We start from the raw sequence: 26925 nt of genomic DNA on the forward strand, positions 1-26925 counted from the left end.
CATACTGCTCCCACTAAACTCAATGTTATTTCCTATTTTCTGAATATGAAAGACGGTACAGAGCCTAGAGTTACATTCATGCAAGAAAGGAAGAAACATTTTTTAATTAAGTATGTGGATTTCAGGCAAAATGCTGGATACGCTTGAAACCTTGAAGAAATATGAGTCTGTATTTTGATATTTATATTTGCTATCTGTATTTTATTTTATTTTAAGGATCATTTTAGGAATTTGACTGCAATCCAATGTGCAGAAATAAACTGAATCTTTTTTCTTTTCCATTAACTTTTCTTTTTATCCCTCAGCCAGCTACTTTTTCTTCTTTTTGTATAATAATAACAGGATGGTACAAGTATAAGAAATAATCTGAAAATGTAGGAAATTGATGGCAATTTTGTGAAAAGCAGCTGGAATTCTAGATCTGTAATGCTGGCACTAATTTGCTCGATTTTGCATTTAACCTGTCGGTCTTCAGAAGCATTTGCTTTTCTTCAGAGAAAAATAAAATAGCTCATGAAGTTATTATTAAGCTGACAGCATGAAAGAATTTTGAAAAAGTTTGCTGATTAAAGTGCATCTGAAGAAATTATGCACTCAGTCAGTTAATAAAGATGCTGCTGTTGTCAATGGAGGTTACTGAAGCTGGCTAGCCCTGACGCAGTGTGGAACCTAGGGAGTCAACAAGTAAAATAAAAAAAAAAGAACTAATAGATCACCCCACATTACACCTTAATCACAGGCTTTACTATATCTTATGGCAAGATAACTCTGAAAGCAGAGACGCAGACAATGTGAAATATTAAGCCTAGGGACTTGGATGACATCTAGGAGGTCTTAATGTGGATCCACGAATTTAAAAATGGATGTGGATGTTGGCTCAGCGGTCTTAAAAGGTTTTCAGCCTAGTTAATCTGGATTGGATTCTGACTTCTTAATCATGTAAGACAAGGATATCTATTTCAGCTAAGTTACATCATAGTTTTTGTGATGTGGTTACATATAAAATATGATTCCTCAATCATATTCTAAAAGAACTTGGAGGCCTTACCCAACATTTTTAGGGCTGAAAATGATCATTCATTAGTGGTGATGGGAAAGACACCTCCACTCTTCATCAGTCAATTTTTGGGGTTTTCTGGTACTCTCATAAATTGAAGAAAAAAGCAGTTGCTGGTGAAAACAAAAACTGACTTAGTTGGAACACCAGTTGGATTTGGGGTGGCTGTCCTTTCATTGCTTATTTAGGTGGAAATTTCACATTTAAGATCCAGCTCAGAAAGATATGATCTTGCACTGCAGTTATCACATCAATATCTTAACTCCATTTATTTTACTGAAGTTTTACGTTTACATTATCTTGCTATCCACAGAACACCATATATATCAAGACAGCATTCATCAGATGAAAATACCTGCTTTGGATTTACGCAAATGGGGATTGTGTTCCAACGGTGGTGCTACAACACAATTCTGAAATACAGAACCACAGAACAAGCCAGGTAGGAAGGAAACTCAGGAGAGCAGCTATTTCTGCCCCTGCTCAGAGCAACCAAAATGCCGAGTTTGATCAGTTTTCTGAGGGCCTTGTCCACTCTAGTGTTGAATCATTTCAAGGATGGAGATTTCACAACCTCTCTTGGAAACCTGTTCCAATGTTTGACCGCTCCCTTGGCGAAAATGTTTTCCTAATACGTAACTGGAATGTCCCTTGTCCAGCTTGTGTTTGTTGCCACACATCCTGTCGCTGTGCACCTCTTGAGAAGGGTTTGGCCCCACCTTCTCTCCAAGCACCCCCCTAGGTGGCTGCAGACAGAACTAAGGACCCTCCTTGACCTCCAGGCTGAACAGACCCAGCTTTCCCAGTTTCTCTTTGTACATCGTGTGCTCCAGCCCCGGCCAGCTCGGCGGTCCTCTGCTGGGCTTGCCCCAGTTTGCCAATGCATCTCTTGTACCAGGGGATCCAAAACTGGACATGGTACTCCAGATGTAGCCTCAGAAGTGCTCCACAGAGGGGAACGATCATTTTCCTTAGCCTGCTGGCTACGCTTTTTCTTATGCAGCCCAGTATGCGGTTTGTCACTGCAAGGGTGCACTTCTGATTCATATTCATATCTGAGTAAAGACCACATCCAGGCTTGTCTTCAGCATTACATTCAAGAGCAGTCCATTGTATATGTTTTGCACAGATCTGTGTTCACCCCACCAACATTACAAATCAGCTGGATAGAAAAGAGGTCTCTTTGCAAGCCCTGTATCTTCAGCAATGTGACTGTACTAGCCCAAGCACAATGCCTTTGAGAGCTTGTTTGGATCGTCTTGGTGACACGTAGAGCAGATCTGTGTGACTCTTAAGGAAGGGCTGTGTGTAGATTTCCAACATAAAGGGAAGAGACTCCGTATCCTGTAAGCAGATAAGAAGTGAAAATATAAATGATTTTTCTTCTCTTTTGAGGGAAAAAGTTGCAGTAACTTGAATGCGCAAAATGGCTACTGCTTTTGGTGTTTACATGTATGTATATATTCTATAAATATAGATTAATAAATGGAAGCAGAATCTAATAACTGGACGAAAGTGGTTAACTGATTTGATTCAACCAATGTCCCTACCCAATTTTGAACAACTGTTCGAGAACAAGGGCTGTTAAACCTGCGGATTACAACCATGACCATGTCAACTCAGAGAGGAGCTAAACGGGCCTAAAATCAGCTTGCTTTCCAGTTTCATGAACGTTGGTTAGTCCTAGCATAGAGAGTGCACACTCGGGAGCACAGGCAGACTGCTGCAAGTCCCGGTTTGTGCACTGTATTAGCTCGGCAGGATCCTGATCACACTTGGAATATCTGAGTGCGACAGGGATTTAGCCCCTGGACCTGGGCAATCAGCAGCCCACTTCCCACAGTGTTCTGCTGCCCACATCCACAGATATTCCCCACTTTGTCCCTGCTTTGTGCAAGTGTTGTGATAGAAATAAAACCTCAAGGAGACTGTTCCCTCCATCCAATATTAAGACTGAAACACTGCGTGGCAGACAATGACTGATTTGTTCTTCCCTTGTTCTGAACCATGTCCTGACTCTGCCAGAGAGGACAAGCGTGCAGTGGGAATTCTCTACTTACAGACAAAAGTAAAAAATTTTTCCTGTATAAAACATCTATGCTTAATAGTTCATATAACGCATGAACATACTAAAAACCTTATAAGAACAGAGAAGAAATATAAAAGTTTGTAGAATATTACACAGCCACTGCAGGACACAAAAGCAGAGAATCAGTATTAAACACACTTCACTTTTCCAGTCTGGATCTGGCCTGTGTTTTGATTCCTGTTGCTATTAGAAATGACAGAAAGCTGTTATAAACAGCAGCCAAGTAACTTCCACTTGGACTTTGGAATTAATTTGTCTGTCCAGGAGTGATTAACAGTTCTGGGGACGATAGGGCTGTACTGGCTCTGGCTGGGAAGGAGATAACTTTCTTCATGGTGCTGTGTTTCCTCTCTACCACCTTCTGATTCTCCTGTAACATTTTACAGCTCATGTCTAATAACTTCTGACTGAGACACCTTAAGGGACCCCAAAAGAAGGGACCTTAAGATAAGCTAGGATCTTAAAACAAGCTAGGACCAAGGCAGTGCAGCAGAACAAGGCAGAGGTAGAGGGGGCCATCCTGATGGGGGGCTGTGGGGCTCAGCCTGCTGCTATGGGGGGGAGTCTGCAGGTCTGGGTGGGACTGAGGAACATGATTGTAAGTCGGGGTGGTGGGTGCTGGCAACCAAATCTCTCTTGGGCACGAGGAAGCAACCCCACCCCTCTGCCATGTCACAGAATCATAGAATGTCAAAAGATAACCCCACATGCCACGTTTGTGTTTATCACAGACTCCTCTTGGCTGCTGTGGAGGTGCCCCTTCTTAAGAACAAGACATTTCCTCTGACCTTTCCACTGCAGATAGGAGCCACGCTGCAACATGAGGTCTGTACTGCTGATAAAGGTCCTGACGCCGAGCCACTATCAGGTCTCCATGTCGATGTCCTCAATGGTACCACCTAATTGATAGGGTGCAGACCTAGAGCCTGTGGGTCGGCCTCCTTAGGTCAGGGAGAGGTAATGCCGAGGTTGCACTGGTTGATCGCTGCTTTATTTCCTCCTGGGTGAAGAGAGGTGCTTGTAGAGTTGTCGTAGTAGCCTGGCTGGAGGGATAGTGCATGAGCAGAAGTGCATGCTCCTGGACGCCAGACTTATGCTGCAACACCTTAGCTGGCCCTTGGCTGTCACAAGGACATGGGCAAATGAGCCATGGTGCTCTGGGGCTATCAGCTGTCCTGCGTGGGGCTCTCGGCAAGCTCTGCGTGCAGCTCGGGGAACTGGAGGTCTCCACTCCCTGGTGGCCTGGGTTGGCTCCCCTCTGGTATTTGCACGAGCCCAAGGTTTCCAGACAGTTCCCTCAAATGCAAACTGCATTGTCTCTTACCCCAGGATCACCCCGCTCATTTGGGTTGGACCCACTGGAGATCTGGCACAGAGTGCCAGAGCCTGCATGCTGGGTACTGTCTGTGTGTATGGACACAAGTGCTCCTCTTCCCCTTGGTACACTTCCACTGGTTGTGGTGCACAAGCCTTCCCAGGGGTGGTTGTGGTTGGTTAGCCGAATTGCTGGTTTCCCCAGCTGCTGGATTTAAAGGCAGTGTGTGAACTGACAGGATAGCATTTGCCATCAGACTTGCTCGCTCTGATTTTTCTGTGTAGAGTGGTGCTCCACAGGGTGTAGATCTCTGAAGGACATACATCTCAAAAGGCTTTTTTGCTGGAATTTATCTGGCTCCCTATAGAATACTATAACCTGCTATGGTATGTGTGCTTCAAAATATTGGACAATTTCTAAATAGTTATGCTAACAAATCAAAACAAGGTGGAACCATTTCAAGTCACTCGTGAAGTCACTGTCATCACTTGAAGTGCTTTGGTGCACTAGCAGTAACAGAGCGACTCAGTACTTTCTGTCATTTAATCCTATCCCAGTAAGCCTCCACATTAGATATGACAATGAAGATAAGCAGAAAATAAACCAGGCCTCCAAGACCTCTCCTCTCACCCTGGGGACCTGGGAACATCCCCAGGCCATCCCACCCTGACAGACGAGCACTTGCCAGGGAGAGCGCTCACCTGGCTGAGCCCTCCTGCTCGTACGCAGCAGCATCTTTTTTACTCCAGTGAAGGTTCAAATCCTCATTTGCTTTTCTTTTCCCCCCCCTGCCCATGTCTTTGTTACATACGTGTTCACGCCTTGAAGGTGCCATCATGTGCCATTGCAGGGCAGGAGCTGGGAGGTAGTGGTAACCTCACAGCCGTGGCATTTGCCTGCCAGGTCCCCAAAGGGCACAGCTCTGCTGGCAGCAATGGGACTGTTATGATCAGCTGTATCAGTTGTGGATCTGGCACAAAATATCCTCAGGCAATGACTTGCTGTGAGAAGGATAAAAGAAGGTCAAGGAAATTTATAATCTGACATGCCATAAATGCAGCATGACTCTGCACATATGGTTGACATCCTCCACAGTATACGTAAATGCAGGGAGAGCTGCTACAGATAGCAATACCTATGAAATCAGAGATTTCTGAAATCAGTGTTGTTAAGTCACAGTACTTGATTAGTGTTGAACTATGGGACAATGAAGGGAGGCTTCTCTGCAAGATTCCAGGCACTGCAAGAAAGCCTACCAAGTAGAGGACTGCTCTTGGAAGTGTAAAGCGATGCAACACCCATCTCAATGAAGCGGTTTTGGCTAAGTCACACCACCTGACAGATGGGACCAGCTCACATTGCACCAAGGGACAGTTACTACAGTTCACTTGAGTCTTGATGTATTGTGGACAGCCCTGCATCAACCCTGCAACGGAGGGTTTTTTGGAACCACACAGAAGTCCAGGGTTAGGTTCCTAAACTGTTGACATCTAGGCACCGAGGTGCCCTAATTTCCCAATCAGTCTGAGCACTCATGCTGTATTTAACATTTTGCAGGGTGTCTCTATTAAATAGTCACTGACCATGAACTTAAAAGAGACACTTCAGCTGTAACATTAAAATAAGTTGGGATGTCATCCTGCAATACAGGAAAGTGAAGGTTGGATGGAGTGATCCCTACAGAAATGACTCCGTGGATTGCTGTGGAGAGAAGTTGGAGAAGTGGAAGGGACTACACGGCTTACCTGTAACAGTGGATTTCCTGGCTGAAACTCTGTATAGGAGATCAGTCTTGCACGCTTTGTAACAGCAGCTGTGTTTGGTATTCTGCACTGAAATAGTCTTGGAAGATGTCACTCCTTCATCACTATTGCAGAGCCTGTGTACAAATTTTACATAGCTGCACAGGGACAATCTTTATGGACATTAGTGCTACTAATTTCAGGTGACCAATGTATCTGGTGGAGAATTAGACCAACAAAACCTTATGACCAGCAGTGTCAGTTTTACCTCTCCATTCATTAGTCAGTATGACAAGATTGAAATATTTCACGGCTTTAGGGCATTTCAAAAAATGAGAAAACTGATGCTTGATAGTGCTAGCTAAAAACATTCAGAACCCTGTGGATGAACATCCAAATTCTGACTCAGGTAACCAAAACATACGACTTCATCTGCATATTTTCCACAATGTCATGTTTCTTTTAGTACGTGCTGCCTGAGATGTGTTTGGAGGGGAACAGTATTGTGATTGGCCTCAGTTGAGAAACCTTCAGTTGAAGGAGATGTACATGGTACTGTCTTTTATCAAGCAGAGAAGAGAATGGTGACCCTGAAGTGAAGGTGTCAGGGCAGGTACAAAACTGTCAAATTTGTTGAGTCATTTAAAGTAACAGAAAGAAGTCACTCACTCAGACAAGGATAAAGAAGGGAGAAGGTAAGTTGGATACCGAGGCAGAAGGAGCTAGACTGAAGCAGCCCAGGAGCGCAGTGTCCAGCTACCAAGCTGCATTTTCCTCAAACCAGAGAGAGACCCCAAACTCCGATTTTAACATTGCTTTCCTGATAGCAAGGATCTGTGAAACCTGCTGGTAAAGTGTGCACTCCATCTGCACCGATATCAGGGCCAGAGACCAGGACAAGGACAACCTGCTGTTGGGAGAAGCTCCTCAGAGCCTGTGGCAGCCATCTAGGCAATAGATACAGGAATCCTTCAGTATTAGCTTGCCATGCCGGAGTTCATCTGGTTCCAAATGCATCAGCTGTAGTCTACACTCTGTGTTGTAATACCGGTAAAGGAAAAAATTAAAGTTGGATGGAGGATTTGGCATGGCATTCTTTAAATTCATGCTCTCTTTGTATAATGTAGCTATAATAATGTACTTTTTAATGCTAATGTAGTTAGTGTAGTTTTTCTAATAACTTTATAAGAAGGGTTTTTTCTCCTGCAAGGTGCTGAATATTCTCTTTTTCCTTAAGTTATTGCAATTCAGGATACCATACCCTTGCAGGGGGTCCTAATTTTCAAGTACGGGCAGCATTCGAGGAGGACCAATTTCAGTTTCATTCCCCTGAATTAACATTATGCATGCTGAAAACAGAAGCTAGTATAAAAAGCAATTGAGATGAGTTAAGAGGATTGGAATTTTCTTTGCTACTGTATTTCTCCTCTTTTACACCTTGGCCATTTCATCTGTGAATGATTAATTAAGGTCCAAGTGATTAGATTAGGCAAATGTGCTGACTCAAAATGTAATAGGAGTGGAGGAAGAAATGAAAGAGTAAAGGCATAGTAAATACGCAACACATTTTACAACAAGACTTTTTTGCTAGTTCAAGGTAATAGTTTTATTAGCTTGCACTAAATGCATATGGCTGGAATGATGACAGCAAAATAAAACTTACAAGACCTCTGTATTCAGACTAATAGAGTTGTTCAGAATAACAGAGAAATGGCAATCATTATGCCTCCGAACATACTTTGTATACCTGAAGTAACCAAAGTGAAATCTGTTGACAAAGGATAAATTTTTAAGGATTTAGGCCCTAAAATAAGAAGCGATGGCTTAGGTCTTCAGGTTGAGAGCAAGAGAAAAATGTTGAGCTCCTGAGCACTGAGACATCCCCCAACTCCCACCTGAGCATCAGCATCCTTGTGTTTCTGGTACCCTTGTACTGACTCACTTGATTACCTCCTGGAAAGACTCCCCTGCCTCCTCTCATTCCTAGTGATAGGAGACATCTCTCCAGAGCATATTTTCCACTATTTTCACCCCCACCTGGCCCTGCGTAACTGGAATTTGCAATTTACTGACGGCACAGGGCAGATTTTGCAGACATTTGCAGACACAGGGCAGAGATTTTGCAGTAGCTGTTTCAGGGCAACTTTATAGGGAACACAGGTGAGAAGATCTGGGCTTGCTGACTTCACTTTTCTTTGACAGGCAGGCTGGCAATACTGCAAAGAAAAGAAAGGGAGAAAAAAATCAATCTTATTATGCTGGCTTTTCTGGAGATTGAATTAGAAGGAAGAAGTACAGAAGCTGGTAACTGTCCTTACTCCTTGTGAGTAATCTTGACTGCTCAGGTGTTTCTTGGAAAGGCATCTCTAATCATTAACTTCTTACCATCGGTCATGGAAGGTACATTTGGTAGTCAGCTCCCATGACCAAACCTAAGTTATCAGAAACAATAAAACAAGAATAGGGACCTTGGTAAACTTGGGAAATTCCTGAAGGACTGCTTTATTTTAAAACAAGATTTGCATGCAGGTTCTCAAGTTGAGTTGAAGATATCGAAGGGCCTCAGCTGAATATATTGTAGGAGGTTTTCGATAGGAATAGTGAAGCCACTGGATGTTTGAGGAAAAGAATGTAAAAATGAATAAATTAATTTGTGGCCGTTGAAAGGAAAATTGAAAATATTAAGCATTCCAAAATGTTTTGATTCAAACCTGAGCTATTTATTTTAATCTGATGCTTTCACATTTCTTAAGGTCACTGTAAACAAAAGTGGAGCTTTCAAGCTTTCATTGAAAAATGATTTTCCACAATTAATACATTTTGACTATCTCCTTATTACTTTATCTGGAGAGCTAATAAATGACAAATGACATGCATTTTTTCATGACTCTGCATTTCAGTTATTTATCAAGTTACCTCTAACATTTCAGTTGCCTTTATCAACTACCTGGAAAAATCAATATCTGATAGGACTCCATGGCGTGTAACAAAGTATATAAGCATGAAGTTTGTATTGCTTGGTCTCAATTTGTCACTTCAAACCATCTGACTTAGAAGTGACTCTTAAATCCTCTTGTCATTTCACTGTTATCTGATTTGCAGGAATCCAAGACTTAAGCAAACATGTCCAGCCCCAGTGAGGCAGAACTCATTCACATGTTTAAGGGGATTCCCTTTACCATCAGGTCTTCTCCAGAACTTTTAAAATCCTTGGATACTTTTGATGCTAGAGAAGATGATGTCCTTTTGGTTTCCTATCCCAAATCTGGTAAGTTCAACTTTTAGATGTTAATTTTAAGAAGTGTCAATTGTTTGTTTCATGTTTTCCACTTTAACTGCTTGGGAAATGTCTTTGTACCAGAAACAAGGAAAGATGTTTTAGTATATGAATATATTATTCTGTCAGTAAGTGTTCAAATTACAAAAAAATTATGAGTCGTTATCTAAATTTTGATTCTTTAATTGAAAATAATCTCAGGTATTTTCATATTGGAAAGCAAATAAATATTTATTTCTTGTAAGCAAAATCTGTGCTTGAAGGATTTTCCTGAGGACTTTCTACATTCAATCATGAGCAAGTCAAGAGTTGTATTAAGTTATTTGTATGGCTCTTGGCTGTGGATTTATTCATTTCTTATTCCCTCTCCCCCCACCTGACTCACACACAGAAGTACACACCAAAGAAGAAGCTCAAGCAGTACTTCCCAAATATACAGACTCAAGTTAGTATAAGGAAAAAAAACCCCAGGTTATTCTCAAATTAATGATAAAAATAATATAACCTCTCAGCTGACAAGCAGTTTGTCTCATGAGATTGTTTTGGTACCAATATTAACACTTCTCAGAGAGTTACTTTGTACTTCAGCTACAGCCCTACTTTTCCCAGTATTTGTACATTTGGAGCCAACAAGATTATTCAGTTATGTAGAGTTTCTTGAGTCTGGGCGATTAGAAGTATCACTCGTGCACTAGCAAGCCGTTTCAATATGCAAAATGCATGTTCCACGTATTTTCTCAGTAACAAATCTTCCTTTTTTCTTTTTTTTTGTTCCTTGAAATTACTTTTCTGCAGGCACTCACTGGCTTGCAGGAGTTACAGCAAAGCTTTACAATACTCAAGTTACACTAACATCACCCATTGAATTTGGAGACATATCCAAACTGGAGGAACTGAATAAACTCTCATCAAAGAGAATCATCCCAACGCACTTAGACTACAACATGTTACCTCTAAATTTTAAGAAAAAAAAATGCAAGGTAAGGCCAAAAGGTATAAAAGCAGTAAGATATGTTGTGTCTATTAGGTATCTATCTTGACTTGTTGTTCCTTAATAATTTTCAAATGATTTACAGTTTCCAGAAGTGGTTTGCTATGAATTTTGGCGATGCAGCTGACCAGCAGTCTGAGGCAGCATGAGCAGAGACTTGGGCTAGAGACTGGGATCTGCTCCTGCCCCACTGCTCCCACGGGGTGATCTGTATACCAGGCACCACACAAAATACAACATCAGCTTCTTTCAATCAGAAATATATTATCAGGGATTGGGGTTGTTCTCATGGCCCCACGTCCTAGTGGCTGGAGCATTTGCTTAGAAAATAGTTATCTTGGGTCCTTACAGGCTGTTCTGGGAGTGGAGATACTCTGCCTTTCCTACTGAAGCTTTGTGAAGACCCTGTGAAGGAGATATTGGGGAAACAGATAAGGATTGAAATGTGGGAGGCGGATTCAGACCACAGTTTTGGGTTCCTCACATGCTAATGTGGGAGGTCTTTAAAAAATCAGCTTTGGCCATCAGATTTTAGGTTAGAAGTTCAAAATTTCAGGATTACTCAGATCCAGACTTTTGGGGCAAGGCTAATTTGAACAAAAGGCCAAAATTTATGTTTTGCAGCTGTCCTGTGAATATTAGTAAATGGTTTTGTGTGTTAGATTTATGAGATAGTACACTGACTCACGAGTTAAAATGAACACAGCCTCTTTCATAAAACATAAACATTACCCAGCTGCAGGAAACACACCTCTGTCCACATGGAATTGTTTACTAACCACTACTGACTCCTGCCTAACCAGGGACAAATATATTTCTACCTTAATGGCATGGTCACCTCCTAAAGGAAAGCATTTTGATGCTGCAAACTGCCTGTGAAAATGCTACACTTATACGCAGAGTTCCTCTAAAATAAAGGAAGGATATTATCATTAGTAACCATATCATCTTCATTTACAGATGATCTACATCAGCAGAAATCCAAAAGATACTGCAGTTTCCATGTATCATTACTACAGAGATAACCCAAACCTTCCCACTGTAGACACCTGGACTGCTTTCTTTGACTTGTTCTTAAAAGGAGACGGTAAGGATAAATGTTATGTTTTCTCCTCGCAGTTTACATTAGCTTATTATGCACAGAAAGAGTTAAGAAATGTGAACTGTGTGAAAACTCCTTTTTGAACTACTTATTCATGAGGCTTTAGTTGGGGTTTTCTTTCAGGATAAATTCTAATGCCGAACTAAACAAGAGCAAATAATAGGATGCTATCTTCATCCCTGCAAGGAGACATTTCGATAAGCGGCTGCGTTATTTCAACACAGCCGCTCTTTGCGGGGTTTTGCTGTTCTTTGACATCTCTGTTAAAAAACATATTCTCACAGACAAGTTACGGATTTCAGTTTTTCCGACGAACATTCCGAAACCCCTGACAATTTGTTGATTCTGACGCGGATTTGCCTGTGCTAAAACATTTCCAACCTTGCCCTGTGAACCACAGTAACAGACTGCTTCCCACCAAGAATTCATGTTTGCACTGCGATAGAGGAGGTATGCGGATACAGCTCCTCCCGAGCAGATGTAAGGGCAGCCGGGCTCGCCGCAGCCAGCTCCTGTCCTCGGCCAGCGGGCCGGTAGGGCAAGCGCTCTGTTCGAAGGTGCTCAGCCGGCAATACCTGGCTGAAGCACAGGCAATGGGGCGCACGGGGGGACCATCCCCAGGCTGCGCCGAGAGCTGTGCTCGCGGGTGCAGTGCCTTCTCCCGTCCTGAAGACAGCCGTGGGTGGCCCTTCCAAGGGAGTCTAGATGACTGCCATAAAGCCCTCCTGCACACCATCTGCCCGATGTGTCGTCTTAGTAGTGGGGTCCAAGGACCAAGGACGAGAGTGAGATTTCTATGACTAGCAGTGGTGGCATGGAAGCTGACAACAGGACCGCGTTCCAGCTATCCACTCCCATTTTCAGTGTTTTATTACTCCTTTCGGAACACGTGTTTCTGCTATATAACCATGGTGATGATAACAGCAACAATGATAGATCAGCCTGAAAACTTGGGAAGAAAAGTGCCATTGCATTCATCAAGGGCTTACATCAAAGCCCCAGAAGTCAATTCGACTACTGGCTTGTGTGGGCTTTGGCTCAGATCTCGTGTTCCTAGTTCAGAGCAGCCCTAAGGCACGTGCTTCAGGGATGTGCAGGATCTTGGCTTGTTTAGTAGCAACTCCGAGCATACGATAGTGAAAAAAAGAAGAGAGGGTTATATTAAATTTTAAAAGCATCTCCCATTTATCTGCAAATTAGAGGCCACCTTCTATTATCTGTGTGCTTATGCATGGCATAAAAAGATAACTACGTTGGTTACAACAGAAATTTATGTAAGAGGTGATACTGAGAGAGAGAGTTTGTCATTTTTGCTCCCAATAGAAACATATGAAGGTTATGATGCTTGATTCAGATCCTGTAGTACTCTTGCAGAGTTAAACTCAGTTCAGAACAAGGGTGAGGACACACAGAGACCACTGTGATGCTGCCCCTGGAGTCTCCGAGGCTGTATGCTGTACCCCTGAAGCCAACAGGGCTATTCTATGTTATCTTTGGCCACATCCCCAGTGTGGCTGACCAGGAGAGCAGGATTTAATTGAACACTGTGGAGCACGCATGCCTTGCAAGTTAAACAGTGCTTTGTGTGCAGGAGACGGCTACAGACTGAAGCATTCAGCAAAATACTTAATTACTTCTCAAGGTTTGCAACCAAAATGATGCCCATTACAGTATTATACTTTTCTGGTAGCAGTTATAAAGCAAAGTCACAGTTCTGGAGAATGCTTGCTGTGATTGCTCTATCCAAGCCTCTTCTCATCACCCTACAGGAGTCTTTCAACTCAGCTTTCAATGCAGTCCATCTTGTCTTTCAACCAGAAAGGTCAGAATTTTGTTTTTAAAGGAAAGCTGAAATTTCTCTCTCCTCCCATGGTTCACCAAAAGGTGCATTCAGACAAAACAAGTACTATGAGTCAACTATAAAACCACGTTATCTATGTTGTTGGCTGAATGATGTATGTACATAACTTCTTTACATAACTCTTCTTTGACTTTTAAAAATAATACAGATTTCCCTCTGCTGGGACAAAACAGAGCTAATGGTGTGCTCCATTTAACAGACTCCTTATTTCGTTTCCTTGTGAAGTGATCGTATTTCTAGCTGTGACCACAGACGTGCAGACATTTGCTGAGATACTCAGACTTTGTTAGGCCAGTACGTTTACCTTCATTACTGGCCTTTCCTTAGATTTGGAGGCTGTTTCCACTACAGAATCATATCTCAGAGCAGTATCTTCATCTCTGATACAAAAACAAATTCCAAAAAGAATGGTAACCTCTTTGGATTGTAAGTTTGAGTCACTTCACAAAAAGAATTGAATCTGGTTTAGAGGAATACAGGGTACATGTTACCAAGGGATCATTCCCCTAAATGTATGAGGTACCTAACATCAGAGTTATTTATGAATAAAGTTTATATCAATCTCTTTTGCATGGGCTTTCTCTTCAGTTGTCTGCGGATCCTGGTTTGATCATTTCCTAAGTTGGGAAGAACATGCAAATGACAAAAACATCCTGTTTTTGTTCTATGAAGACATGAAGAAGGTAAATATACTCTCTGCTTTTATTTCAGAATGCATTACTTGTAAATTAACATCATTAAAATATCAAAGAGCAAATTATAATGAAAAAGGAGAAAGAAGGAAAATGTGAATGTATGTCTTTGGGCATAGTTTATATTTGCATAGAACTTTACATTAGTGAGCTGATTCTGACTGCACAAGTTATATAAATATCAAATCCTGTGAGAGCTGCATTTCATAGATGCAGGATTGGGACACATATTACATGATTTTCCCCAGGCTACAGAAAGAATTTTAAGTTCCTCATTATTGGTCCTATGGAAGGATCAACCAAGGACATCTGTTGAGGGCCATGTTAACCTGCTATGCCTGACATTTCAGGTGAAATTTTCAAAAAGGGACATAAGACAACACAACTACTCATGGTCTGTGGGACTTGTGCTCCCAATAAAGAAGAAAATTAGAGGCTAGGGGGGTAGGAAAAAAGTTTTTATGAAATGAAGTTACTATGCAGAAAACTCAAATACCAATACTTCAGCTTTCAGAGAATGAATTTTGGGGTGAATAGAAAACACTTTCTAGTGTTTCCATTAAAATAGTTTTGTTCATTTGGGGGAGGGGGGTAGAGTCCACTACGAGGAATATAAAAAAGCCATTTTGGATCCTGAGTCACTTGTTGGATCTCTAGATATAGCACCTCCAGTGAAATAAGCTACTTACACAGAAGCCGAGCTTTGAGTATTTCTCTATTCCCAGTGAAATAATTCTGAGACAGGAGAACACTGCCTGAACTAGGAGTAAAACTGGCAGCGTAGCTGTATTTGATATCACATACTTGGCATTTACTCATTTCTGTGAGTATGGGTAAGAGGGGAATCAGGTTTACTGTACCTGTCATCTACACAGTCTAATGACATGTCTAGCTTTGTTTGAAAGCAAATAAATGTGTGATAAACTTGAGAGGTAATAAAAAGGAACATTTTCCTATCAACTAGAAGTCTGATAATCAGCTCAGAAATACAAAAGCTTCATTTTTCTTGTACCTCAGGATCTCCCTAAGATCGTAAAGGAAATTAGTCTGTTCCTGGGTTTAAACGTCAGTGACAATGATATCCAAGACATCTGCAAGAAGTCCTCTTTCTCAGAGATGAAAAGCAACATAGAGAAGGAAAACAGCGATCCCAGTCACACCGTTTGTGCACTGACATCCAACAGGAGGCTGATTTTCCGAAAAGGTAAGTTCCCTGGGCCGGGCTTAACACAGCAGAAGGAGCGGGAATCCAGCCAGAGGCCACAGTCCAGGTCTTTCCCAGGCTGTAGTGATGCTTTGGGTCAGCCCTGGGAAGCAGTGACAGGCACCTTCAATTTGAAACCATCTTAAAAATCACTTTCTAAGTTCTCTGGTTGCAAATGCATGCTTATACTAGAGAAGCACAGAGGAGTCTGAGCAACAGTCTGACTAATATTGCTCCGTGGGAGCTTCTGAGCTAAAAGGAAAGGTTCATGAAGCATTACTCTTTATCTGTCCTTTTTTATCTAAAAGTTGACCACCTTAGTCTTTTACAACATGTCCCCTTGATATCACCTGCGAAGGTCACTTAGTTTACCAGAATGAGAAAGAGCGAGACACATTCCTTCTGAAGGAGACTGCTCGTAGCCTTTATCCCCCGTACCACCTCTTATCTTATTGAAATGTTCCTGGAAGAGGAATATGCTGACCATGACAACAATGAAAGAATGGATGACTCATTCACCTGATGGCCTTATAGGTAGCCTTCAAACCTTGGCCAAACTGGAATCCATGGTAAAATCTTCAACAGTGCTTAGCTCAAATGTGACTTTAAAATACCTGCAGGAGCTGTTTTCTTGCTCCTGACATTTCAGAAGCTTCCTCAGATTTGGATAATAAGTAAATCAAAACCACCATGTTTAGATGTATTTTGATTATTTTTACTTAGTTAATTTTTGAACAATAATTGACAGTTTAAAACTCAGAGTTGTTTCAATTAATAAATAGGGAAATGGTATATTTTGCTAATTCAGAATGTTTTTACCAGTGAGCTGAAGCAAATGCCAAAATACCATCTGACAGTAAAAACCAACCAACCAAAAAACTCAGATACATTTTTCTAAGTCAGTGAACTTTGACAAAGCTATGTTGAAAAATTTGAAAAATCCCAACAGTTTGACTTCCAAGTAGTTCCTATGCAAATCCTAGAGTCTTAGCTAGCTTCAGCCAGTTTAGGGAAGATTTATAGGTAGATGTTATTCTTCAGGCTCTCTTTTCTTGTCCTTGTTGTCTGGAATGCTGTTTTAGTCAGCAGTTCTGGGATGCAGGGTCTTTAGAGGATGCATATGAGGGGAAACTGTAAGCATTGTCTCATTAAAATATGTCAATTTAAAAAACAATTTCCTGTTTGCTCCAACTGGGTAACAGTTGAAACGCTTTACTGAACATGAGTGTGCATGGTCACCTAGAAGTAGTTACCTGCCCACTTAAGTAGGAGGACATGTCATCTGTAGAAACCCCTAGAGATTAGGAGCGGGTGTGAGGGTGGGATTCATCCATCAGGTCACTCTGGGCTCCTTTTTTAGGAGACTTCTTTAGTCAACAGAGAGATATACCTGATTTTGAGGCACCATTCATTTGATGTGTTTTAGATGTTGACTAGGATGAGATGAATTTCAGCCAGGAAATAATCATTTCCCTCTATTGACTGTGAAAGAGCCCAGGCGGAGACCTTTAGCTGCATACATCTAAGGTGTGGCAAGATGCCTCTCTGACGAAATGACCGAGAGCTTTAATTCCATCTAGGAAACCTGCTGCTGTTCATGTACCACTTAGCGTTGTTGGCACTAACCAAGTCTGAGGCTGAGGGTTTAACGCCCTTTATGGATGGTGATCCAGCTGCTTCCATCAGAGTCTCACCAGACCAATAAAACGGTTACTCACGATCATGACCTACCACAGAGACTATGGCTAATAATATATTAATAAGTTGTGCCAACTGCAACATTAACAAAACTGGACTCCCTTTAAATCATTTTCTGCACTATATATTGCTAGCCTCACTGTTCTTTTTCTGCTCCTGCTCTCCTAGGCACTGTTGGTGATTGGAAGAACCATTTCACTCCAAAACAGAATCGAAGGTTTGAGGAGATATTTAATGAGAAAATGAAACTCAGCAAAATGGCAAAAAGTCTCACCTATGAATTTTGAGTCCATGTGAAGAACAATATCCAGTTATCAATAAACACAAATAGAGCAATTGGTGGGAAATTCTGAATGGGGGCTCCCATTCAGTTTACAATCTTCCCAATAGAAAGGATTGTAAACATGAGATTTTGAGGACGGGAAAATTCTGACACAATGCCAGAGCTGAACTCAGTTTTCAGTGGGCAGATGTGTATGGTTTTACAGAGTCAGGTGTCAGACCCATTTTTCTACAACCAAATCTACTTTATAATTTATTTATTTTTTGCTCTAGAGGGATACAAATGGACTTCTTAGATCTGATTTAGGAATTTTACCTAAGATGTTAAGAAAAAAACAAAACACAAACCCATAAGAATCTGAATATATAAAAAGCCTAAAAACACATCATAAGAAAATGACCAAAGATTTGACCCCAGACTCGCTCCCTCCCTGATGTACCATGATTTGGAAAGTGCCTATCTCATCGGATTTTGTTATTGATACTGAAGTTGAAAACTGCAGCTGTACATTTGAAGATCTGGGGTGAAGCTTGTCTATAAAATGTTGTTGTTTTTTTTTTTACAATAAGTAGTTCTTTGATGTAACTTATTTCTGGGTTAGGTGCTGCATAGTGTTTGTGTTTTACATGAAACTGATATAAATCCATGGAAATTTCTGCACCGTAAGTTGGGGACTGTAAACATTTTTTTTTCTGTTTGACTTTCTTCCTGCAAAATGCTTGTTTCCAGTGTTTTGATGAGAACCATTTTACTTCACAGACCTTGTGCAATAGAATTCAACAGTTCCACTGTGGCAAACAAACCACTACTCAGAGACAGTTTACTCTGAACACGACTTATTTATTTACCCTGCCCTGATAAGACAGATTTTCCAAGAATCAGCTGTCTGTGTTCACATCCTAGGGACTGTTCTAGGAACCTAGTGAAGGTTTATTCCATGATGTGTTTTTTGTCCTCATCTTCAAACTGCTTCGCAGGCTGCCTTTCAGGACTCTTCTCCCCAAACTAGCTCTCCCCAACCATACAATTCCAAGGCATCAGCAGGCAGAAAAAACATAGGAAAAGCTGATCGCAAAGAAACTCATGCAGACAAGCATGATTACTCTGCTTTGACTCCTGTGTGCTCTGAAGGTACAGATCTGTAAGGCAAGCTCACCTCCTGGGTGTGTTGGTTCTCAAAAGCTGAGGTATGGCCTTACTTACAGTGAACACTAATGCTCTCTCTAGTCACGTACTTCACACTTGCCACACAACCCTTTCATTTCATACCTTGCTTGTGCAAGCTGACATCAATACCTACGGATTTTGCATCTGCACAGATGATGCAGGAGTTACACACTGAAGAGATTAGCAAGAGAAAAGCCTGTTTGACTGCAGGTCCTTGCCATTTACCAATTCAACGCAATTTAAGGGAGAGGCTGCCCTGAGCACTGTTTTATGCAAATGACCTATTTGGAAACCAGAAGTTTGCGTTGCTTTGCTCTTCTGACACTAAAATCATTCTTTCTCCCTCTAAAATGCCATGAAACACTGTTGCCCTCCTTTCAGGTGTCATTCTTCCACTATTAATAAACAGCAAGGGATCAGTTAATGAAGATGCTTGAACATTTTACTTAAAGACTTATTTTTTCTAGCCCTCTGAGTATGGAAAAAAGCCAAAGGGTCCCTGGGCAAATGAAGTTTGCAAGCGAGTTTAACTGCATTAAGAAGACTGCTATAAGCAGCATTTATATGTATATTCAGAATATGAAACTGTGTGTGAAGGGGCAGGGTGAGGACATGTCATGTGGATCAACGAGGGGGTTAAAGCACACAGTCCTGAACTGGCTGAAGGGATAGCATCAGAATATGAGGTAGTGAGTGTTTTGTCAGCTGTCTGACCTCTAGCACTGCACTGCAGAGTTAAATGGACTTTTAAAATAAAGTTCCTCTCAGTAACACTTTGCACTTACACAGCATTTTTAATCTCCAAGTGCTTTAAATACAGCTTTACTCCAGCTTTACACAATGCAGCCACACCTGAGGTAGAGTGCAGCAACTGGCTGGCAGTAAGTAAGAGCCTGAAAAAGCAAGCAGCTTCTGTTAGTAAAACTACAGGGTAGCAGGTCGAGCCTAGGCACTGTCAGAGCCCAGTGCAGCCGCAGACAGCATAGCAAAACTTGCCTATGTCAGAGGTCCAGAAAGCTAGGCTGGGCACTGTTCCTAAAGGATGGGGATAAGTGATGGCAGCTACTAGCAACCAGGGTCTCCCAGCAGCTGCTACGCCTACCTTTTCTTCCACCCTCTTTGTTCTTGCTCTCCCCACTGCGCTGCTACTCTCCCTCCCCTTCTATGACTGTAGCAGAGGGATTCAAACTGAATTTTTCAAAGAATTGTCAATCTGGCTCCACAAGTCATTTTGGCAGGTCATCGAGATATTAAAAAATTTTCAAAACTTCCATAGTAAGATGTTGTAAAAATGTCTCTTCTCCTCTCCATTTTTTCGAGAGAGAAATTTCAGCCCTACAAAACACAAAAATACTGGTCCAAAATGTAAGTAGAACACAGCAATGCCAGGTTTGAAGAAACAACGCCCCGTGCAACCTCTATTACATGTAAATGGTTACAATACTGCTTTCCTATTTGGGTAATATATTCTACCTTCCTGAGTAAGGGCTCTTCTCAAGATTGATTTAATTAGAGGACAGCATTAAACATTTATGCCATCAATGCTGAGGTGTGAGGCTTCTAGCTGTTCTTGTTGAAGTTAGCCTGCTTTGCTCGCTACCCAGGCTTACCTGGCCTTTGGGTGAGATGGAAAAGAGCATTTGGGAGGCCAGAAATCTTGTGGCAGGAACACATAAATTCCAGGCCTTGCTTCAAGGACCTTTTCCCTGAAAACATCACGCAACTATCCTCTAAAGTAGCTCTCAGAGAAGAACAGGTGCTGAGGTGAACATCCTGGCAACCTGACTTTAAGTCACATTAGTTCTGATACCATTGAGTTTGATGCTTAAAGCAGTTTATTGGAGGAAACAATGACTTGAAAAAAAATCTCTCTGAATAGCTTCAGGAACGCCCTGTAGAAGATGCAAGTGAGTCTGGGGAAGTGAGGGGGGAAGAGCAGGCAGGGGAAGGAATCTGAGCCAGTTCTGGTAATCTTTGAAGCCAGAAGTCATAGGAAAATAGAGAAGACTAAGGAGATCAGTTGGTGGGTTTCTGCACTGGGTCTAAGTAGAGCAGAGATGCTCAGGGGATCGAGACAGGGGTTTACGTGTAACCATCTGGCAGCTGGAAAAGTAAATGTGGAGGACCAGAAGGAATTTCCATGGGGCTCGCTTCATGACCAGCCAATGAGACAGGAAAGAGAGTCACAGACCGCTGACAAAGAGGCAAGGGCACTCCTGCTGCAAAGACCCAGTGGGGATGGGACAGGAGGAATCAAGCCTGACAGAAAAGGCTCAGTGTGGGGGTGAAGGCGATTGCTGAAAGACCATGCTCAGAAAGGGGGAAAAGGACTGAGCGGCCATATCACTCTTTCACCAGTTCCAGCCTCACAGGTGACCACAATCCACCTTCTTTCAAGGGACCAGCAACCACAAGAGACAATTCTGCAGCAACTTCTCTATTAACTTTGATAGGAGACAGTCCTCCCCTTTTCCCAAATCTGTTTACCCATCCTGCATATCACAGAGGATAATCTGTAGGAAAGGACAGTGAAAGACGGTGGGTGTGCATGGTGAGAGATTGCCTTTCCCAGGCTCCCGCAGAAGAGGCTTCTCCTTGGCCAAGCAGAGAGGAGCGGTGAGAGGAGCGGTGGCATCTCACGGCCCCAACAGGGAGCGAGCGGGAGCACCCAACAGCTGCTCGAGTGGAAAATGCGGTGACAGAAAAGCGTGAAGTCACAAATTACATTGCCGTGCCTCCTTTCGGCCTCTTTCCAAACTGGTCCTGCAGGCCAACGCTAAATGGAGAAATAGCCATCTTGGAAACAACTGGAACCCCATAGCAGCAGAGACATGTCCACTCCAGCATGGGCTCTGCAGCCATCCAGGCTTTCTGCCAGTAAAATGGGAAGCAGCGCTGCCTCTGAAAGGAACAGAAATGTTTATTCTTCACTGACATCTATTGACTGCAGTGTTCTAACTGCAAAGCTCTGCACAACAATTAGGCATTCATTTTCGCAGGCTGCTGCGGGGCTCAAAAGCAGAAGCAGACTCTGAAGGGAATCAGACACAGGTTTGAGGGGAGCAGGTTTGTCTCTGGGTAGCGAGGGACGGTCCTGATGCACAGCCTGCTTATGAAGTCCTTCATTTCTGACTGCCAGTGTCTGCAAGGATGCACCTGGGAATGATCAATCTGCACCACTCAGAATCTACTAGCAGCCACAGTAGAGACAGGATGATGGGACAGATGATGGCATTCATGTGTAAGCAAATATTGATGCTTGGGAGTAATAAAAGCAGATTTTCCTCTTCTGCCTGCAAGGCTTTTCACTAAGACAAAGGACAACTGTGGTTTGTTGTTCTCTGTCATTTGTGACCTTGGTAAACTACTTAGACCTAATCCAACAGCCAGGTAGGTATCGCTGTGCTGCTCAAACTGCAGTTAGTTGCCTAGCTACTTAAGAGGCATGAGGAATTAATCAGTCTACAGCATTGCCTACTGGCTAAATTAAGGATTTACCTACATTCCAATTAAAAAAAAAAATAAGGTACAGCAGGACTTCATTGGCAGGTGAATGAAATGCAATATAAAGCTAGCTTGTACATCTCTGTGCTGTCCAAGCTCAGACACCAATGAAATGACAGCAGCTTAATTGAAGCAGCCCAGACTTGAGTTCCCCTGCTTCTTGGCAGGGGCATCAGTACAGAGGCACTGCAAGGCACAGATCCAGTTAGCTCGCTGTCCTCTACAATGCCATGCACTGCCTGCAACTTTACCCTGAAAACCCCTGAAATCTCTTGGCTTTCATTGTAAGTCAAATGTGTGCTTTCTTTAAACAAACAAATAAGAAACTTCGTGAGCTTTGCTCCTACGAGCTGCAAGGTGCTCAATGACATGATAGTAAAAACCTGGCAGTGTATGAAGCATACTAGAGCAAGTAGTAAAAAGCAGCATGGCTTGCAGACAGCCCACAGTTTTTTTACAGTGAGAGCGCACAAAGACACAAGGATGTTGATATACTGATGTGGTGAGTCAGGACTAGGGCTTGTTTGCGAGTCATCAGAACTACTGCCCATAAAACCCTTTCATACTCCATTCTGGTGCAAATGTAGCTCCAGCTCCTTTAAGAGATGGCAGCATTCACAGAATTGAATGAATCCAAAGGCAGATGATGATAAACATTTTGAACTTTAAGTTCATTAAGTCAAATCAATGGGGGTGTTCTGTATTTGTCTAGATCAGATTACTTCCTCCAATTCTCAAGCTTTTTAGACCAGGCTTCACCTAACCAATCGTACACTTCAGTTGGGCATCCCTGATCAGAAGGATCAGTGACTGGTGATGCATCCCCTTCCAACTTGAGTCTGTTGCTGTGGCCAAGATGTAACCAGGAAAAAAAGGTGGGAGAATAAAAATAGTCACACTTTCACATGGACTGTACAGGCAATAAAACGTCATGCAACTACAGGCTTAGTTAAAAGTTACATCCCTGGAGAGACTACCTCCATATTTAACACAAGAGTGGCCATGTTAGCTCAGATATATGTCAATTTAGCCCAGAAACTTGTCTGCAAGAGTATGTGAACAAACAGGACAAGCACATATTTTCCTGAATATTCTCCCAACCTTAATTACATTTTGTCCAAGAACTTCCCAAGCAATTTACCATTAGAATCTGACAGATGGATGCTGATTCAGCTGATATCATCATACTCTTACACAGTTCTGTGTGTACTTTTGCCCTATTTTCAATGAGTTCTTAAGATTAAATGATTAATTCCTATCAGTAATAGTAATGTCATGTCCTGCTCCTCACCGTGTCAGAGCTATACATTGACATTTTAGAATGAACCACTGATGTATTTTGTGAAATAAGGATAAAAATCAACTTGGGTGTTTCCCATACAAAAAATAGGAGGAAGAAACGAAGGTTCAGAACCAGAGGAACCATATCAGGTCTCAGATTCGTGGAACACATGGCCAAAGGCTGTTTTAAGTGTGCTGAGGTTTTTAAATGTCTGCAAGCCATGTCCAGCGTTGGAAATCCACGAGCTGCAAATGTTTTGAGGCCACAGGAAAACTGGAAAGCACTACCAAATAGAACATGGCAAATTTATATTCCTCAGGCATCTGCTTTTGGTCACTGCTAGCTTCTTCAGTGGTCTTCCCCTAGCTCCCTGTCCCTCTCAGTTTTACAGGTATCTAACACAACTCCCTTCAGTCATCCTTCTTGCAAAATGAAGAATTCTTACTTGGCTATCGCTCATGCCAAACCTGATTCCTTCCTTTCATCATCCATTTTATCCTCGCACAACCTTTTGAGTGCTACAATCTTTTTAACATGTAAGAAACAAAACATGCAGTATTCAAGATACATGCAAATCACTGATTTATACAGCGGAATAATTACTTTTATCCTTTTTGTTCCATACACTTTTCCTAATAATGCCTAAAATTCAGTTTGCCTTTTTAGCTGCTAGCACACACTTCAAACCAATAGATAATTTTTCTGGATTATAACTGCTCAGTAGAAATGGGTATTTTTTATATATGACATTAGGATTGTTTTTCTATTAAGCTCATCTTATTATGTATATCTACCCAGTTTCATCACCCTGCTCTTACTAACCTGAATAATTTGTTATCATTGCCTCCACATTGCTCAATGCTTATACCCTTTTACACCTTTTTTATAAAAAATTAAAAAATCCTTCCATCTGCGAAAAGAAAATAATGGCAACCCTTTTAGGGGAAGTGGTCTGTAATGCTACAGAGGTGTGGGAGACAACTATAGAATGGGACCGCTCCCAAATGTTTCTCTTTCCTCCAGTATCTCTAGCAGTGGGAAAGCTCTATTAAACCAGAGCCATATATATAAACATATATAGGATCAGAAGTGGGGATAGACAATTCTGCACATGAACAAGAGAGAGAAGCAAACCTACCATCTGAGGATTTTTCAGACAGGGGTATTAGTGACAAATTTTTCTAACTCATTTATGCAACAGGTTCATGCATAATAGAGCATTTTTCTTCCACTGGACATACCTTATTACTGCTCTTATAATGCTGACATTTAGGATAGTTAGTCCAGATGGGTATAACTAAACTTATTTGGAGTTATTTCTGGAAACAAGATATACTAGTAGAAAATGTGATTTAGAAAAAACCGCTTCCCACATGGGCTCTGGAAAAGCTAGTTAACTAATGTGTGCTCAAGGTTTAAAAGTATTAAGAACTTGAAATCACCAAGTATTATAAAATCTCTCCGATCTCAAAAGGCCAAGTTTTATATGATTCATATTGATTTGAAATGAACTAAGGTCAGAACACGTTGGATCACCTTACAGGAAATAGCACAGAACTGGAGAGAAAGATACACTGAATAGGACAAAGATCAGATAAAAATGAATTAATGGAGCCAGAAGTAGGTAAAGGGCTAACCCCTACCCCTGTGCCAAAGTTAGCAAATGTAAAGACAATGTGTTAAGTCTATTCTACTCCCCTCTCCTCAACTCTCCTGGCAAGAGCCACCAAACAGCCAAAACCAGTAGAGAACTCAAGGCCTAACCAAAACGGGAATTCTCTCTGAGAACATCCTATCCTGCCAAGTAATTCTCAACAAGTTCTGCTCAATTTACAAGAGTATCCTTCCACAGAAATACTGGGCTGGCTTTGACAGCTCAGAAAACAGAGATATGAATACTACCTTTTCACAAACAAGGGCACAAAGCACAGCACTGTGAAACCAGCTATTTGAAAACATGGAACACAGGCAAGTGAAAAAGTTTATTTAAGAGGGTATAACCACACACACAAAACACTCAAGATTTGCTTCCAAGACCAGATTAAGATGAAGATTTGGAGTAACTGACTGTGTGCGCATGTGATTAATTTGGGCATTAAATCTGTCTGCCTTCATCAGGTATAATCCATTTGTGTGGCACATGAACTTGGAAGTGTATGATTTACAGCACACAAATTCATCATAAATCACTCCATAACCATTCTCTACTCAAAAGACTAAAAAGAAAACTGTTTATTTCAAATTTCAGGTAACCAGCTATTTTTTCATAATAGCTTATTACAAACTGTTACACAGTTTACTTTTTTCAGTTTCACAAAATTATGTTAAAGCAGTCCACATTATCCAAGATCTTTTTTGGAACGTACAAGGCAATTTAAAGTAAAAAGCAAGTGCTCACATGACCAAAAGAGATTATTCCAAAATTAGTCCACTATAACAAAAATGACCACTGAAATCTAGTCTGAGTGAACGACACACCTCTAATGAAAAGCAGTCACAGTGCCAGGATACGTACTGCAACAGCAGGCATTGGCAAAAGATGCTACACTTTTGAAACTTGTCCGGGACCTGGAATTTCCCCTTTAAGGTGACTGTTAGGGTTATCATCACTATCTCTGTCTCTGTGACCCCTAAATCCTTCGTATGATTGAGGGTCTTCTATCAAATCAAGAGGAGTAATTAAAATATTCCTCATGCTACTCTAGTTTATAGTTAGACTTTCCCTTGCAATGTGGGCAACACAAATCCGAACCTTTCAGGCAGAGGATCATGCATCTTCCATATCGTCAAACAGGGGATTGTAAATACACTCCAGGGCTCTTATTCTTCATATTCTTCCTATATGCCCAATGTAAGATTATACCACATTTTTCTAAACAAGAATTTGTCAAAGTGAAAACACTTATATATCAGCTACCATTTTTTCCTGCTCATTACCAACACTCATACGAAAGTGTTTCTACATTTATTTTTGATAGATGTAGAAATTTTGGGTAGAGACCCAAGGTATATGCAGCACATTCAGCAAGCAGCTGAAACATTAGAAGAGTTCTTAATTCAAACAGTAAGCTACAAACAGTACTGCCACACATATTTCTATTATAATTGCACTTACTCATATTTTTGCTTTCTCTAACGTAAAAGGAATGGGAATCAAGTTAATCACAGTCACCTTGTTTAAAGCTATCTATTCACAGGAAACTGTTCTTGAAATCAAAGTCCGCAAGTTACTTGACGATGACAAGGTGAGGTAACTAAACACTTGGCCAATTCTATATGACATTATCAAACCTGAATTATTCATCCAGTCTGGACTTCTGAAGCTTTACCACATAGTCTATACAACTAAAATAACTCACCTACCTATACCAAAGTCCATAGTTCTGTCCAAAATGTGGTGCCCCTGTTATCCAGCACAGAACCCTAAAACCTCACTGAAAGGAAATACTTAAATGATAACTTAGAGCTGATCAGTACAGTAAACTATTCACCTGTTAACCTTGCTGCTGTAGATAGGTAGTAAAAAAATTTCATTTGCTTTGTACAAGGATGTAAACACAAAGTTAATCAGAAGGCAATATATCAGCCGATATTATATTGGGAGTGTCCATTTAGCAGAGACACAAAACGACAAGCCATTATTATTCACCCCAGTAGTAAC

At 41.5% G+C, this 26925-nt stretch overlaps 1 protein-coding gene and 1 long non-coding RNA gene across 3 annotated transcripts; one reads left to right on the forward strand and one right to left on the reverse strand.

The window, feature by feature from the left end:
- Positions 1 to 463: 463 nt before the first annotated feature.
- LOC104319180 (sulfotransferase 6B1) lies at positions 464 to 17334 on the forward strand. Of its 2 annotated transcripts, XM_069806639.1 has the most exons (8): positions 464 to 1499; positions 3878 to 3971; positions 9306 to 9471; positions 10276 to 10460; positions 11432 to 11558; positions 14023 to 14117; positions 15144 to 15330; positions 17197 to 17334. In XM_069806639.1, exons 3-8 carry the CDS (start codon positions 9327 to 9329, stop codon positions 17313 to 17315), a joined length of 858 nt encoding a protein of 285 aa, XP_069662740.1. In that variant the 5' UTR covers positions 464 to 1499; positions 3878 to 3971; positions 9306 to 9326; the 3' UTR covers positions 17316 to 17334. The 2 variants fall into 2 exon arrangements, with proteins under 2 accessions (XP_069662740.1, XP_009919121.2); XM_009920819.2 differs by lacking the exons at positions 464 to 1499; positions 3878 to 3971 and having other exon boundaries at positions 9210 to 9471.
- Positions 8327 to 15150, reverse strand: LOC138689960 (uncharacterized). The gene is made up of 3 exons (XR_011328724.1): positions 12563 to 15150; positions 10821 to 10876; positions 8327 to 8419 (listed from the first exon to the last, which is right to left on the reverse strand). It is a non-coding gene; the product is annotated as an uncharacterized lncRNA (long non-coding RNA).
- Positions 17335 to 26925: the final 9591 nt, after the last annotated feature.

This window comes from Haliaeetus albicilla, chromosome 19 (genome assembly GCF_947461875.1).
Source record: "Haliaeetus albicilla chromosome 19, bHalAlb1.1, whole genome shotgun sequence".
Classification (NCBI taxonomy): Eukaryota; Metazoa; Chordata; class Aves; order Accipitriformes; family Accipitridae; genus Haliaeetus; species Haliaeetus albicilla.